Source organism: Chelmon rostratus, chromosome 14 (assembly GCF_017976325.1).
Source record: "Chelmon rostratus isolate fCheRos1 chromosome 14, fCheRos1.pri, whole genome shotgun sequence".
NCBI lineage: Eukaryota > Metazoa > Chordata > Actinopteri > Chaetodontiformes > Chaetodontidae > Chelmon > Chelmon rostratus.
The window spans coordinates 18,374,180-18,391,316 of record NC_055671.1 but is presented as its reverse complement, the minus strand read 5'-3'; the positions used below and the strand labels follow the sequence as shown (position 1 = coordinate 18,391,316).

Below are 17,137 nucleotides of genomic sequence, written 5' to 3'. Positions count from 1 at the left end.
TAACCAGGAACAGGAATTTTGGGGGTCCACTTCTTTGGGTTCCTTGTAAGTGAAATAATATCCAGCACATTATCCGCATTGAGGAGAGGGGGAGTACAATAATTCCAGTAATCCAGGTTTAGATCCAAGTGTGTTTGTTTTATACTCCAGAGTGAGAACAAGTGAAAAGTTTCCCTTAGAAAGAAGAAGTAGGTGACTGTCAAGCCTTTTAGTTTGTCTTAAACTGAGGGAGGAGTGTGTGTTCCCTCCCGCTCTACTCTGTTCTGTTCGTTCTGTCTGTCTGTCGGCTCCAGGGAGGTGTGTGTGTGTGTGTGTGTGTGTGTGTGTGTGTGTGTGTGTGTGTGTGTGTGTGTGTGTGTGTGTAGCCTGCTCATTTCCTGCCTGGATGTGCTTCTGGGCTCCAGGCGGGCAGCCCGCTCAGGAACACATGGCCAGCCACTGTTCTGCCAGGGGTTCCGCATTCCACACAGATACACGCACACAGACTACACCCCCCACTAGCTCTCTCTGTGACCCTTTCCAAGCACCCCCCACCACTATTCCCCTTGTGCACTCCAACACACACAGACACACACTTGTACACACTCTGCAGTACTTTGCAGGGTATCAACCTTCCCCCACCCCACCTTCAACTCTGTTATCAACTCACCCACACTGAATGAACACACGCACACACTCAAGCAGTGCCGGCTGCCCTGAGGTTATTGATAATTGCTAGTCAGCCAGTGCTTTGTGTAGTTGTTGTTGGATAACCTGCTTTCACATCACACCAGCTAATTTTATGTATTGTATCTGTTCCTTCAACATGCAGCCTGTGAAAAGTCAGTCTTCACAACAAGCAACTGCATCAACTGCTGCATTCAAATTGTATTTACTTAAATGCAAATCAACATTTAGTTCTACACAGTCCGAGTTCTCTGGTGTGCCCTCTAGTGGATCCTCCAGAACAACGTGCAGTACATTGGCTAGTATGTGAACAATTACGCTCACGATGCAGCCTGTTTTCTACATGAACGCATGGTTAGAGCAAATATGTCTCCTGCCTTAGTCAGATATAACTAACAGTGAGAGGTAAGTGATCAGCATCTTAGGCGAGGACACAATTAGGTGCTTTTGAAACTATTGTGATCGTCGATAATCACATCTTCTAAGCAAAAATGCCAAACCTTCCCTTTTTCCACCTTCTTAGCTGAGAGGATTTGATGCTGTACTTTGTCTTATGTGATATCACACTTAAAACCACCTGCCTAATATTGCGCAGGTCCCCTTCATCCTGCCAAAACAGCTCTGACCCATTGAGGCATGGACAGGGCCTCTGGGGGTGTCCTGTGGTGTCTAGCACCAGGGCGTTGGCAGCAGATCTTTTGAGTCATATGGGTTGCGAGGAGGGGCCTCCATGGATTGAGCTCGTTCCCAAGCACATTCAATCATATAGGGATCTGGGGCATTTGGAGGCTGGGGCGACGCCTTGAGCTCTTAGTCACTTTCCTCGGGCCATTCTTGAGCAGTTTCTGCGGGGGGGAGGCCATCAGGGTGTTGCTCTGCAATGTTGTTTGGGTGGGTGGTGCGTGTCAGAGTGGCATCCACATTCAGGCCAGAACTGGTTTTCCCAGCAGAACGTTGCATTTTAAGAAGATGATCAATGTTATTCACTTCACCCGTTAACAGTGTTGCCGATTGGTGTATACCCCAATCCCGTAAATGTTGAATTCGAGTTCATGAATAGAATTCAATACTTTATCAAATCACTTTTGTACCAAATATCCAATCACAGGAAGGACTAAAATCTTAAGTCATTATATGGACAAACCTGCTTGTGCAAGAATTTAATCTTTCCAAAGGTTTGGCAGGAAACGAACTTTTGACATTTTATGACCCAAAACAAGTAATTCTTTCTGGAATAGTTTTTTTCTCTGATAACTAAGTTGAATGAATATGATTTATGCAGGGAAAATAAACAAGAGTTTGCTGATGCCATCCTGCTGACCTTCATTTCACTAAAATTAAACTTGGATGATCATTATTAGATGCTTTGTCAATGTTTATCGCTGATAAAAAATGTGGGGTCGGAGCCGTGAACTTTTTCCGGCTTCTGAGGGGGCATTTGAGAACCGCTGCTGTAAAGTAATCCATTATTTTCCAGCTTTACTTAGGTCCTCAAAGAATTTGGTAAACAGACTTTTCCTCTTTGGGATACAGCTCACTAAAAGCTGCTTCCTTTTACAGAAATGCAATGACCGGTAGAAAGGCTACAAACATGAATGTATGCTGGTATGTGAAAACATCAGTTCATAACCGTTGAAGGTCATAATTTTTTGATTTAGACGTTTTTAGACAAAAGGTTCCTGCCCCCATTTTTCTGTTTCTGGCATGTGTTGCTTCTGTTTCAGTCCAACTACAACAACAAAGGGAAGGTAAACACAGAGCTGTGGGGTGACCTCGAGCAAATTTTATCATGGCTTTCCCCATTACAATCAATTCCTTTGTTTAAACAGGTGCAACATCTCTGTTTAAAAGGTGTTTATAGGCTTTTCTTGGCATTCTGGCTGGTTTGAGCAGGGGGACCTCATATTTTCTTATCATGGGGGTTTATCAGATCACATCCTGTTCCAGATGATTCTCCAAAGTCCTCAAAGCTCATCCCTCACCAACCAATGACAGGACAAACTCTCTGACTGCAGCTCCCACTTTTAAAAAGTCTTCAAATCCCCAATATCAGCAAACTTTCTGACATTTCCACATTCCAGTCATACAGCGATTATTCATAATTTATAAAGCCTGATTAATATGAGAGCACTAAATTCATGCAACACGTTGCAACCTTTTCTCCACGTTTTTTTCCACATATTTGCCCAAATTGAACAAGATATTCTAAACATATTTTAGGCTAATGCAAACCAATACAACAAACTACACCCTCCGAAATGAGGAGAAGGAGTCATGTTCACACCATGAGGTTGCCGTGCAACCAACAAACTCTCCAGGAAGTCACTGTGCCTGGCTGACAAATCAACAAATGCAACTTCCGTCATTTAACAAACAAAAAAAAGAAAGTGTTACTTAGTGAGGTTTGAGGTGCCGTTACCTTTGGACAGAGCCAGGCTAGCTGTTCTCCCCCTGTTTCCAGTCTTTAAGCTAGGTGAAGGTACGATAACCTGCTGCTGGATTCAGATTCACTGAATGTTACTAACAATGAGCTTCACAAACGTAGGATGTAAAGCACGGCTGTTGCTTTGGGTTGTGTTAGTCTGTTTTCTTTGGCATTTAAAACAAAAATAAAAAATGCTTGGCTTACATTTGTGTAACAGGTCCATAATAATGTACCTGACTGCCCTGTAAAGTGTTTTGTTGAATTTATCAAACAAAATCAACAAATCAAAGTTTATTTAAGTCTTAGCCAACAGGCAGAGTCAGCAGATGAGGTCTCACACGTCAACTCAAATTAGATATTCTCTTTAGGGTTCACTCGGTCACAAAATCACATTTGTCTCAAATTAAGTGATAAAAATAAGGCTGAAGGAGGTGAGGCATCATGTGAGACTACAAATCTGTTATACTTAACTCAGCATGGAACAAACGTCATGGTAACAGTACACCCTGATGGGACTCAAACTGTGTGATATACAAATGTTACTGTGTGTGTAGATACACACACATACCCTTTTCTCTTAAAATCATACCTTGCTTCCAGCTTTGTGACACACCACTTCCATTTTCATGTAACAGACAGAAACACACATACTGTGCACAAATTAGCAGGAAGACGAGATAGGGCAGCTTTATGTGCCATGCCAGACAAATCCAACCTGCTCACACTATATATGTTTCAACCCACAGCAATGCTGCTGTCTGGTTTTCTGTGTGTGTGTGTGCGTGTGTGGGTGGGTGATTGTTACATACCAGCACCTTGCCAGGTACATGTGCTCCTTGACGAAGACCGATCCAGAGAGCAGGATGTACCAACAGGTAGCGATGCTGTCTGGGCTGGAACAGAGAAAAAGAACATACTGGTGTGAAACAGTGCAGCAGTCCAACCCTGCAGTCTGTGCTTTATTAACACCTCACAATGTCATATGTCAGAAAGAGTCAACTGTGAAGAGTCAGCATCCTTATTTTTGCACTTTTGTCACATGTCATGATTGAAAACTAATGGTCTTGTATGTCTTTTAAGGTCTGATTTTTTCCCCACCCTTGCAATGTGTAATTTTTGATTCATTTAATGTATTCAATTTCTCTCTTACTTTGGGGCTCTTTCTGTTGTAGGTAACTCATAACCTGCTGTTGTACATACAACCCTGATTCCAAATAAGTCGGTAAACTGTGTAAAACAAAAAATGAAAGAGAATGTGATAAATTGCTAATCCCTTTTGGACATGTCCTCAATTGACAACAGTACAAAGACAATACATTTAACGTTTTACTTCATCAACGTCATTGATTTTTGTAAGAATATGCTGATTCTAAATTTGATGCATGTGTCAAAACAAGTTGGGACAGGAGCAACAAAAGATTGGGAAAGTTGTGGAACGCTCCAAAAATATCTGTTTGGAACATTCCACAGGTACACAGGTTGATTGGTAACAGGTGATAGTACGCTGATTGGGTATGAAAGGAGCATCTTGCAAAGGCTCAGTCGTTCACAAGCGAGGAGGGAGCGAGGTTCACCACTTTGTGAACACATGATTGTGTAAAGGAGATTAATACATGAGCTCAGAACACTTTGTAAAACAGTTGCTGGTAAACAGAGTTCATTTGCAAATGATTATATTCTGTTTTTACTTATACTTTACAAATCATCCCAACTTTCTAGAGTCCAGAATCAGTACACAGTAAATATATTCTTATACAAATAGCAGGGTAGTGCCTTTATTTGAATCTGAACTTAGCAATTTTACACAAATTTTGCAAATAGCAGCAGGAAGAACAACATATTTTAAAGATAAGGATAATCAAATCATGTGCAATCACAACAGGTTCCGCAATGTATTTCTGAGTTCAGGTTGCACTACGAGTACAGTTTATGTGGTACATGTTAAATGTAGCCTGAAATTTAAAATGATCAGTTGTGATTTTTCTCACCACCTCTGCTGCATCCTCAATTTAGGTGTCACCATAGCTAGCTTTTACAACTTGGTGCTAAGGACATTTCTTACTTCCTTGGCTGCTTCATTCATCATGGGTATCAATACATTTATGGCTGAATTGGATAGAAATAACAATTTCATACATTCTTGGGTGACATTTTTTCCAATGCTTTGAAAAATGCATGAGTTCTGTAAAGAGAACAGAAGACCAAGGTGTCTGAAAGGAAATATAAAGTGCACATCCAAGCTTTGAATCCCAAGTGCTGCATTTTGCATTAGCATAAATGCATTCTTAGGATGTCAACTACTATAGAGCCATGATATAATGTGCTATCACTGTCAGGAGGAGAGAATCCATTAAAGACAGGTGGTCATGCTAAAAGGACAGGAATAGCAGGCCTGAACAGTTACATCATCTGGTCTGTCATTCACCGCAGCTGCAACATGAAATTCTTTTATCTGAAAATAAACATAGCCAAAACATTGGCTATGTGACTGTCCATGCCATTAATGTGCACGTTACATCTGTTAACCCCAACAACCAGTCTAATTCGCTTCATAAGCTATGGACAACTACCCAATAGGAATTTTGATTCTAAAGAAATAAATTAGTCTAAATAATGTCATCACAAAAGGGACTTTCTCCCTCAAATCTTTTCCTTTTTCTCTACCTAAAAATGAAAGCTAGGCCATTTAAACGATTCTTCTTCCACGATAAATCAGTGGCAAATCACCTATATATATCTTGGCTCTGCAGGATGGCCACAGGTGGTGTAAAGAATATATTTAAAACATGGGTGTTATGCATCTCTGCATTTATTCACACTATTCTTGGAACGGTTTGTTTGATTTTAAAGCTATTCTGGAGAACCAAAATGAGTATCACGGCATCACAGGTGTAAATCTGAATTCAGAGAGAGTGTCAGCTTGGTCTGACGAAATAAACACCAGCTCTTTATTTCCCCACTGATTTGTCCTTTCACTGGGTATTTCCAACCAATTTTTAAATCTAAATCACAAACTTTGATTTTATAAGATGACACTCTCATGTATCCACACTGTGACTGAAAACGATCACTGTATGTCTCCATTATTGCATCTTCTAATATACGGCGCATCACTTTTTCCCCATAATATCCATCTCTTTGCACCACCTGGGTAAACAACATCACAGAGCTGCATCCAACCATACATGAAATATTCTGACCACAACATGAGCCTCACCCTTTCTGTAATTGGTTTGGGAGAAGAGACAACAATATGTGCATGATCAGATTCTTTCACGCAACTTATCACGTCACGTATTAAAGTGTGATTGTACGATAAATATTGTATTAAACCGGTGATTTCAGTTATGGCAGCGTGTTGATTCAGCCTCTGTGTGTTTCAAAGGCTTCACAAAGGAAGCAATAATGACAACTGTGGTTTAAAAAACAAAGAAAACTGGACCTTCATGATGAAAACAGTAAGCTTGCTGAACGCTCTAATGTATAGTGTCAACAGAAAGTCAATCAACTAATCATTTATCAAGTCACAATCAAATATCAAACATTCACTGGTTCCAGTTTCTCAAAAGTGAGCATTTGCAGCTTTTTGCAATTTTAAGATGCCTCTGACACCAGGAAATAATGAGGAGACATGTTTATAGATTAACAAATTAAGTGGAAAATAACTGGCAAATTACACTAAATTGAAAATGATCATTAGTTGCAGTCCTACTACTGCGTGCATCATTTACTCAACCATTTATTCTGCCGTCTTTTTTGTTGCTTTAGGTAAACATGCTTGAAAGAGAGAAAAAAAAACAGTTTCTTGTTGCATTGTCGGGGTTTAAGTGAGGGCAGCATGATTAAGTACTGTTATGGTTTCATTGGAGAGACCTTGATTGCTTTCATCTGCTGTCTGTAGTGTGTGTGTTTGTGTGTGTGTGTACGCATCAGCAGACTAATTGGACATGGCAGGTGCTTTGTTCTGGGTTAAGGTACTTAAGACCAGCCCCTGGTAGAGAGGCCGGGGAGTGTATTGAGAGAGAGATGTTGTGTGTGTATGTGTGTTTATTCGATGGCAAATTAAACCGCTGAGTGTCTAATGTGATTCTAGCGAGCATGACAATACATCAACAGCATGTGAAGCTTCTCTCTCATCCTTTCATCTGTCTTTGCCCTCCCTCTGTCTCGCACACTTCCTGCGCATTCTTACTTCATCCCTCGTCGACCTCGCTTCGAATTCCTCATTTCTGCCCTCGCTCTCCTCCCTCTCGACACTGCAAACGTTTCCTCCTTCGTTCTCTTCAGCATATTCACCTCTTGTTTCCTCTCCTCCTCTGCAGTCCTCTCCTCTCGTGTCTTCTTTTAATTACACCTCCTCATATCTCTCATTTGCCTCCTCTTCCTTCCTTCTCTTCTCATGTCATCATCTAACCTCGCCTTATAATCAGTCTTCTTCCTGACTAGTTTTCCTCCAAATCCACACTGGGCATGATGCTAAAATGACTTATTTCTGACAGCTGGTATCCATTTATTCACACACTGGCAGACAGGCTATTGGTGGATCTGTCAACATTACCATCAGCTCTAGATCACTGATCTCATCCGGACAATAGTATCTTAAACCTGAAGTGGGCCTTAAAATACAAAAACACCTCCAGCAGAAAACTTGAACATTTACTGGACAGCTCGAATGTTGATTCAAAAAGCAGCACATAACACAGCCTAAATCCACATTTTTCTTTGTTATATTTTCTTGCTGATTCTTGACCTCTGAGAGATGTGAGTGTTTAGAAATATGTGTATAAAAGTCTGGTGATATTTTTATTATAATGAAGTCCTGTTAAAGACCAAAACCAACAATAAAATGATCCGACGAAAAAAGCTGTATCAAAGCCTGATATATCTTATTTCTCTGAGCCACAGAGCTCCGAAGACTAAGTCCAGTCCAAAGACTATTTAAATATTTGAGCTGTTCCTTTATTAGCATAAACATTAGCACAAATGTACTATGTGTTCCTATTTGAGTAAAGTTGTTTAAAAACTACAGTTCCCAGCTGTTCATTTTCAAAATTTTTAGCTTTTTTCGAAATAAGTGGATATATCTGTGGCCGTTTTTTTGTCTTGGGACTGAGGAGCAAAGACCGGCTGGGAAGTCAGAAAGTATTGAGGAACAGTGTTGTTATGGGTCTTTTTAATAGGATTTGTTGACAACAACAGAAACTGCTTAATCCTTCAACACGTATTTAAAACTCAATTTAAGATGGTCTTGAAAACAAACTGCACAAGACTGTAAACTGGTATATGAGTATATATGAGTTACATTGCAGAAACAATAAAAATATGTGTGACATCTGGCAATAGTCATGCAAAACGCAACATTTATTGTAAGTCAACTATGCTGATGTGCCCCTGAGCAAGGTATCATTTGCTTTGGTGTAGCTCCTTAGTGTTAAGGATTCTGTGATTGTGAAGCAGGAGGTGCCCTACTTCAACTGGGTAAATACTGGTAATGAAAACATAAAAAAACAACACATATTTGAATAAAACAAGCTTTCCTCAACAGATATTTAAATAAAAAGAGAGAGTGAGTGCAGCAGAACACAGCAGAGCACTTCCCACTCAGTGTGAGAACTTCTACTTACTAGAACAGGATGTGGTTAGCCTCATGTCTTTCATACCTGGCAGAGGTACACATCGACCTGAGACAGAAAGGCAAAGATGTTACATTTTTCGCTCGTAAAACATCCCTACTACATTTCTAGCTGTCACAATCCATCACACACAAACTTTTTTCCCCCCTCAGAAGGCACCAAGAGGTCCCATTTTAGACTCCATCATTACTGTCTATCAGCTCAGAGTGTTAAAGTGACCCGCTACTGAATTTCTGGCTGCAGCCCAGCCAGCATTTTCATTTTCTTTGGTGTGAGTTGTAGCAGAATTTAGCTGCGTTTATGATCAACTGAACCCAATTCAAAGAGAACCAGAGTTTGTAAACACAAGTCAAAAAGACTCATAAGTACTGTAGCCAGATAACTGGACAAGTTTGTTAGCATACTATGTGGTTTGGATCATTTTATCATTCTTTACCAAGAATGAGAAACTGCAATCTATCGGATGTTTATATCTGCCTGTGTGTGCTCCTAAAGCTCTGCATTGTGGAATCATTTCTTGGAAATGGTTCAGATTATCATCACACAACGATGTTTGTTAGGGAGAGGGCTCAGACCTGCATTTTCTTGTCCAAATGTCATTGTCACCTGCTCAACTGAGTCAAACTAGCCGAGAAAACCCGACTTAAGTACAACATTTCAAACATGCTCTGTGTGAGCGTATGACAGTCTAAAAGACAACTTAGCCTGAATGTCTGGTGAATGATAAAGCCAGGGTGAAGACCAACCTGGGGCAAAGGGCGTTTGCCAAAAACATTCTAAGCACTCTTAAACCCGTTCAGGGAGGGTGTGCCACATTGAACAAGTCATGCAGAAAGTAGGCCTAAAGGCTATTCTGACATGAATTTGGTGCTGATGTGAAACTGTGATTGACACTTTCTTTAACAGCAGCACAAAAAAAAGACTCACCTTAGCTGATGCTCCCTAAGGTGAGAGAGGACGTCCATGTGGTAGAGGTGGCAGTAGATGGTGTGGAGATCCTGCAGGACAGAAAGACAATAGAATCAAATAGTCAACATCATCACAGCATCCAATAAGAAAATCTGAAAAAAAGAAAAATTATTCAATGATCAATGATCTCGCATTTCCGCACACAGACATGGCGTGCACACACACTGTGGTGATCTGTGCTAATAGCGGGAAGCCAATTCAGAAATGCTCACTGCCATTCCAAATAATATGCATTTACACGAAAGTCTGCAAAATCTGCAAGCTGCAGAGAGTGTGTTTAGTATTTAAAAACTGCAAGCTTTTAAAAGATTAGCTCATTATTTAGAAGGTGTGGAATGTCTCAGCATCATGCAAATCACATCTAGTGCAGCACTTTGATAGAGGCCACTCAGAGTACGCCAAACGCTGCCTATCAAATTGACACCCTCAAACCAGACAGGCAGGCATACCACTTATGTACGCACATGACAGCAGCGAGACAAGCACAGATATATCCACCCACGGCCTTAAAATAGTATTCTATCAGGGCCAGCTGTCAAAACATTAAGAGGCTGACAGAGTGTGTGTGTGTGTGTGTGTGTGTGTGTGTGAAGGGAACAGCTTCCTATAAGCAACTGTAGGATCAAACAAAGACTGTGGCTACTGAGACCACAGGGCTACTTTAACAGGTGGACTGCATGGTCGACTGGTTATGTACACACACAGATAGACAAAGGCCAGTTCATTACAGAGATGAACCCATGACTTCTTTCCTTCAGGAAATCAGCCCTGTTTTCTGTTCTAGTGTAACTGATGCTATATAGTATACATCAAACATGTCAACATTTGTATTGCATGTATAATAGTTTATAGCACATATATATAGGGAAATATACTCAGTTTAGCTTTCTTGCCAAAGGTTAAGCGAGAGAATTGACACCACCTTCATGTCTGTATGGTAAATATAAGGCTACCAGTAGATGGCTACCTTAGCTTAGCACAAACACTGGAAACGGGAGGAGACAGCTAGCCTAACCATCTCACAGAAGTTTATGTGCTGGACTATTTGTTCGTCGGGACCAGTTACTTCCTTGCATGGCAAGCTGTCCTGGACTTTGAAGAGAGCCAGTCTAGCTGCTTCCCCCAGTGTCCAGTCTTTATACTAAGCTATGTCAGAAGGCTACTGGTAGTAGTTATATATTTACTGTACAGATATAAGGGTGGTATCAGTCTTCTCATTTAATTCTCCTCCAGAAAGCGAACAAAATGTCAAGCTTTTCCTATATAGCTCAGCCAAGTTCAAGTTTGAACCCAAATCATCGGAATTAAGTAGCCAATGTAGAGGTCCAGCATCATGCGTTTATTATTTGGTGAAAGACTAAAATTGACACAAGAAAAAGAAATCCTTTCTTTAACAATCATTTCACTTGAGAATAAAGCCAAAGCACAACAGCAGTTGAGCAAGAAGTCAGGAAAAATTGGGACAGCCACTATGTCGTAATCTGAAACTAATAAATCAGAAAATCCCTTGAGCACAAATTCATATTTGCAGTATGTTGCCTTTGTTGGAATATCATTTCCTCGCTACTGGTTTTGTTGAGTTAGTGCTTAAGCAGATTGAGGATTTGTTTAAATTTATTGTCGAGCCTTTCATACAAATACTGACAGCCAGACAAAACTTTGATGTGTGCTTTGAGAGGGCAGCACATGAAATCACACCAGTCGAAAACACACAGATAAATAGAAATTAAGCAAGAAACAATTAAATTGTGTGTTTTTTTTTGTTTTTTTTTCAGGAAACAGCAGATATGTTTTCTCTTATAAATGATACAAACCCCTTCAGCCATTTTAATGGCACTTTGATAAGGTTGCAACAAACTGTGGCGAGATGGAAGCCGAGACTCTGCAAATCAGAGTGGTGGCATGTGAGATATTATAATAGATTGGAATCGATTAGAATAATTGGAACTACTGCAGAGCGTTACAGAAATATAACAGTAATATCAAAAAAGCAACACAGCAGAGAAAGACAGAGCAAAAGAGATTCTGTAGCTACTGGTGTGTGTGTGTGTGTGTGTGTGTGTGTGTGTGTGTGTGTGTGTGTGTGTGTGTGTGTGTGAACATGGCATGTGGGTACTGGTAAACTGAGTCAAGCATTGGGAGCCAGCGGAAGCAGAGATGAACTCTGGGGACTGGGGAGCCTTTAATGCAATGGACCGACACACCTCTGATGTGTGGTTGGCTCTGTCTGACACAGGAAGGAAGGAAGGAGGAGAGAGGAAAGTAAGCATGAGGAGGAGAGAGAGAGAAAGACAGAGAGAGAAGGAAAGGAGGGAACGACGAGAGACAGCGAGCAGTCAGACAAAGGAGGGAGGGAGCAAGGATTTAACGTGAGAGATGAGAGATGAATACCAGTCTGCCAGGTGTGTTCCCTGCGCTTTGTGCAACACTGCTGCTGTGCTACCTGAGTGTTATCTTGTCGCCAGTAATGTCTTATTTATAGCGCCATGAGAATGTAGAGGTGACTGACAGGTTGGAAATGTCTCAAGTCTGTTATGAACACAGGGAGACGCCTGGCTGAAACGACGATATGGTATATTCTCATTAATGATTTGATTTTTTTTACTTTGTTTCTAAAAATACTTAAAAACGTCCAGTCTCATCCTCATATTGACACTAGATAACTTCCTTGTTTTATGAGTAGAGCGGTACGCAAGTTGCAGATGCCGCTTCATCTGTCTGACCAGTCACTGACCCCTAAAGCTCCTGAACTTTTGGAAAGTAGCAGGGACATTTTTAGCATCTGGAACGATCATAAATGAAATACATGTAGTCTTTGGTTCCCCTGGTTGAAACACAGGTTCAGCTTATTAGTTCCTGCTACGGAAACACCCCATAGGACCCCTGAAACAAAGCGATAAATTAAAACACTCTGTGCTTTAATGTCCACTGGTGTTTAATTCTTTCATGCAATTCACACTTTTGAGTAGACATATCTGACAACTGTAAAGAGTAGAGTTCCCTCTAAGAGAAAAAAAAAACCGCAAGCGCTTTAAGACACTGAAAACAGTGCGCTCTGTCTAAGACATTTAAATAAGAGTTGAATGCTGAAGGACAGAGAGCTTGACCTGGCCAGCGAGAGCAGTAACCTCCATTTACTGATCCTGAGGCAGAGGCAGAGACAGAGGGAGGAGAGCAGCCATGGAAAAGCCTGGTTCGCTGTGGTGAGAAAGTGGAACTGTATTGACTTAAAATCGCAGTTAACTGGGTTAGTGAGCGCAACAAACTGCTGCAGTAAGCACTCCTGCCATGCTGCTGAGCATGCATGTGTGTATGTGCATGTGAATGTACAGTAAGTGTGTGTATGTCAGGACATACAGGCCTGGGGCGACTAGCTAGCGTGTGGGCACAGATTAGGCCAGACAGCACCCAATACCTTAACCCTGCTTGCTAGTGTTCCTGGGTTACATTAAACACTCTGCTTGATTCAAAAAGACAGAGTAGTACAACCACATTATCTCACCAGTGACACTATGTATAACGTGGCTCCTGTGGTACGTTGGAGGCAAACCGATCCTCCCGACAATCTACATATGCAGCTATACTTCCATAGAGCCCATCTCCACTCAAGAATGTGTTTTACTTATTGTTTCTTCACAAGTTCTCTATGGGCAATCACCTTAAAATGTTATGATTAATTAATTACATTTCAAAAGCTGGAACCAGGAAATGTGCTAAAGTGATGATTAACCAGTTATCACAATTGCAATCAACGTTTGATGAATGTTTGACTCAGTGCTGATCTTGACCGTGTTAATTTGCTGGGGTCATGTGAATGTCTGCTCTGGTGACTCCATTTGAATCAAAAGATGACACATGCTGTGTTACTGATCTGCTGCAAAGCGATCTAAAACAACAGTACCACCACGTCCTGAGATAACCCACAGAGAGCTCACCCTGCACAGTGGCACAAATATGGATTTATTCTACCGCACGGCCCTTAAACAACACACACGCACGCAGTGCATCTGTTACTACTACCTCACATGTCCGTGAAGCCAACTGTAACCATTTCATGTATTGACTAGTCCAAAGCAGGTCATCAATAGGCCCAGACAGACAGATAGCAGGATGTCAGAGGAGGGGATCTCTGCTTTGTCGTTTCAATCGGTGGTCTCCCAGAGAGAGGATGGTAATGTGATCACAAAACCCCCCCACGCCAATCTCTCTCTCGCTGTGCCCTCAATACATAGATACACTGCTCGGACTTGAACTGAGGGTGTGGTGGCTGTGGTTCCTCCGCTAGGGAAACTATCTGGTTTTTGCCACTAAATATGCACAGGATTCAAGTTTAAAAGCTCTTTTCACAGACAGTAATTCTGTGAAGTGAAGGTTTGCATTGTCTTAACGTTCAAAGACTATAAAACATCCCTGATGCACTGAATTTGATGTATCAGACGGTCAACTCTCGCACCTCTAAAAGTAGACAATTCTCATTCTCAAACATGATTTGAGAACTATGTGTGAAATCATAAAAAAATACACACATTAAATAGAACAGTTAGGTCAGATCTGGGTTTACAACTATCAAAGCCATGTCCTTCATGTCGTTAGACTCAAGCCCACGTGTCGTGCATTGTTTTCTGATTGTCCTCCCTCAGGACAGCACAGGGCAGCGGACCGACCCTCCTCAGTGACTTCTGACCTTTGGCCTGTCTTCCCTGGAGGCTCATGTGGTGGCCTGATGACCCCATCTGTGATTAGGATGTCACAACCTCAGGAGAGACATCCATTAACTCATCACCAGCTGAGGCCGTAAGGATTTCATTTAAACCACGCTGATACGGTCAAAATCAAACAGTGGAAAAATTATTCCAAATTGTTAAAATTACGCTAAAATTAAAAAAAAAAAATACCAGAGTATCAATTCTTTAAATTTGTTACACCTTGCTATTTTGCAGTGGGTTTAATGCTTACAATTCTAAACAGTTGATTTTTAAGATTTTTGAATATTCTAGTGATATTACTTTAAAGTGACACGTGCGACTCAGTGTCTCAGAACAAAGATGCTAGGGTAGTTGCACATGGCTTCACAAGACATGGGCAGAATCAAATCGGATTAATTGTCTTCACTGGAGAGAAAAATGCTGTTTCTCAAAATGATTAAAAAGTTGACTTTCTGAAGATGCACGTTCTGCAACTAACCGCCGAAATATCTAAAAATCAAGTCTAATCTTACCCTCAGAGGTGTGGCTGTCAAACTAAAAGCAAGACAAATGGAGCTGATCAGTGATGCTCTGAGCTTGCTGTGCTTGTGCTGGTGTGTGTGTGTGTGTGTGTGTGTATGTGCTGACAGAGGGTATGTGTGTGACTCAGGTAGCTACAGAGCTGATGCTGCCACCTCCTGGCAGAAGCATCACTCTCATTATTTAATACGACTTGGTCCAGCCCTGTATAACTACCTACTGATTTTACTAATCTAAAAAGGATTAGTTATATTTTCCATTAGGGCAGCAGCTACAGCAAGAGCACACTGAAAAGAGAAGTTACTGAAAATGTGTGTTACTGCAGTGGGAAAGTGATGTTTTCAGCCTGTGCCAGAGGTGTCATGTAAGCCGACCACAGACCTTGAATCTGACCATCTTACTTTGGTGAGGCCATTTTATTCACATTTTACAGTAACAGTAGATGTTTGCGTGTTTGTTTCTAGCACCCCTGACTGCGACAGGATGCTGATATTTTTGACATGTGGCTTGCCAAAGTATGTCGGTTACTCATACATAAACAAGCTGGGGCAGCACAGAACCAGGACCAGTCGCACAAAAGCAAGTTGTTGCAGTACAGAGGATGTTGTTGTCCCACCCACGACATTTCTTCCTGCCCCATCAAGAGACGGCCTATTAACACAGAATTCAAGATATGTTGAGGCACTCCTACGTGAGTAAGAAAAAAAAAAACACCCCGCTGTTGCAAAAACCTTGAAATTCCAACTGTGGAGGCTGTGATTTTCAAAGGAACCGGTTGGAGTTTAGCTTTTCTTTATGTACCAGGTATGTTTAATGTCCCTGAGGCCAGCAATATCATTTTAACCCCTTTTTTGACTGAAAGAAAAGCATGGATGTCAATTCTTCCTATATGCTGTCAGAAGTGTTGTTGCTTTCATTTGCTAGTTTGAACATAGATGTCATTTATAGCAGGTGATGACCCAGCGGTGGCAAGAAACATTCAAAAACCTGCTGAAGTTCAAAATTCTTCCATTGAATCTCTGCACAAAAAGGACTTTTGAGGAGGCCCCACGTCTGTCTCCAGCTGAGTCTGCCATCGTAGAGAATTCAATCACCCCTCAGCCCACACCCGCCTCCACCAGAATGTACAGTATGTCAGTAGAGTCTGTCGCTGAGACAGAGAGGATATTGTGGACAGGCGATACAACAAGCCCATTCAAGCCAGCAGAACAAACAGCTTGGCTAACATCCTGCCTGCATATCCATCCTTTAACATTTACATTACATTGACGACTGATTGATCAAGCCTCTGTGTCAACATTGCGCTGGGATATGGCAGGGCAGGGACCAAAATGCACACATTTTAATTATCAGCTTAGTCTTTCAAAACATTCCATCTTGTGATTTCCATATAGGAAAACTTTAAATAAAAGACAGTTTGTCAGAACATGAGGATAGAAGTTGAAAGAGAAATGTGTCACTAAGTGTGTTAAACCACACACAGGTGATTACATCCTCAAAATAAAAGTTTTGTTGTCAATACATTGCACAGAAATGCAAAACTACAAAGGCACAGTAAATCACTGAAAATAATTAGAATTAACTTATATGTGAAAGTAGAGGATCAAATAGGATGAAAATTAGAGATGCAGAGTCTCATATTACAGTGATTTTGCTAGTATATGTTTAAATATTTTGACAAAGTCCATATATAACAACCACAAAGCCCCACATGCTCAAAAACAGAAAATGTTACATCAAACGTCTCTGTGGGATACCACTGAAGTTACAGCGTCCCACAGAACATGCCAGTACTCAGCCTGTATTCCGTAGCTGCAACACTCAAACGGGTCAACTCTCGTCTATAAACTGCGTCATGGTAAGCCACCATCATAAACATTTGCACTGAATGAAGATGCTCCGTTTCACTTTCAGTAAGGGACGCGGGGAGGGCAAACAGGCCTCAACAGAAATGTCAGATTGTCAGAGGCTTCATGAGATGGGAATTCAGCATGAGTGCTCTCTACTGTACCATAAACCTAAATGAGCTGGTGGGTCAATGGAATCAGATGGAGAGTGATCTTAAGTAGCTGTCTGTGCTTGTCCTTTAAAGGAACATTATGACAAGCAGCTGAAAGGCCTGTACTCCACCAGCTCAATTTCAGAAAACCTGCACTACCATGATGGCAAGACTATAGCAGGTGATGACCCAGCATACTGGCAAGACCTACTGGCAATGA

The 17,137-nt window shown here is 41.3% G+C and overlaps 1 protein-coding gene across 2 annotated transcripts in view; it reads right to left on the bottom strand.

The window, feature by feature from the left end:
- The window catches only part of LOC121616824 (rap guanine nucleotide exchange factor 6-like), a 147,009-nt gene that overhangs the window by 103,125 nt on the left and 26,747 nt on the right, over positions 1–17,137 (bottom strand). Inside the window, exons 2-4 of one of the 2 annotated variants that reach the window (XM_041951638.1) lie at positions 9,652–9,722; positions 8,716–8,772; positions 3,901–3,984 (exon numbers count right to left, since the gene is read on the bottom strand). In XM_041951638.1, the coding sequence (XP_041807572.1) occupies positions 3,901–3,984; positions 8,716–8,772; positions 9,652–9,722 (212 nt within the window). Of the gene's footprint in view, positions 1–4; positions 144–3,900; positions 3,985–8,715; positions 8,773–9,651; positions 9,723–17,137 lie in introns of those variants that run through there. The other variant, XM_041951640.1, reaches the window with a different exon arrangement.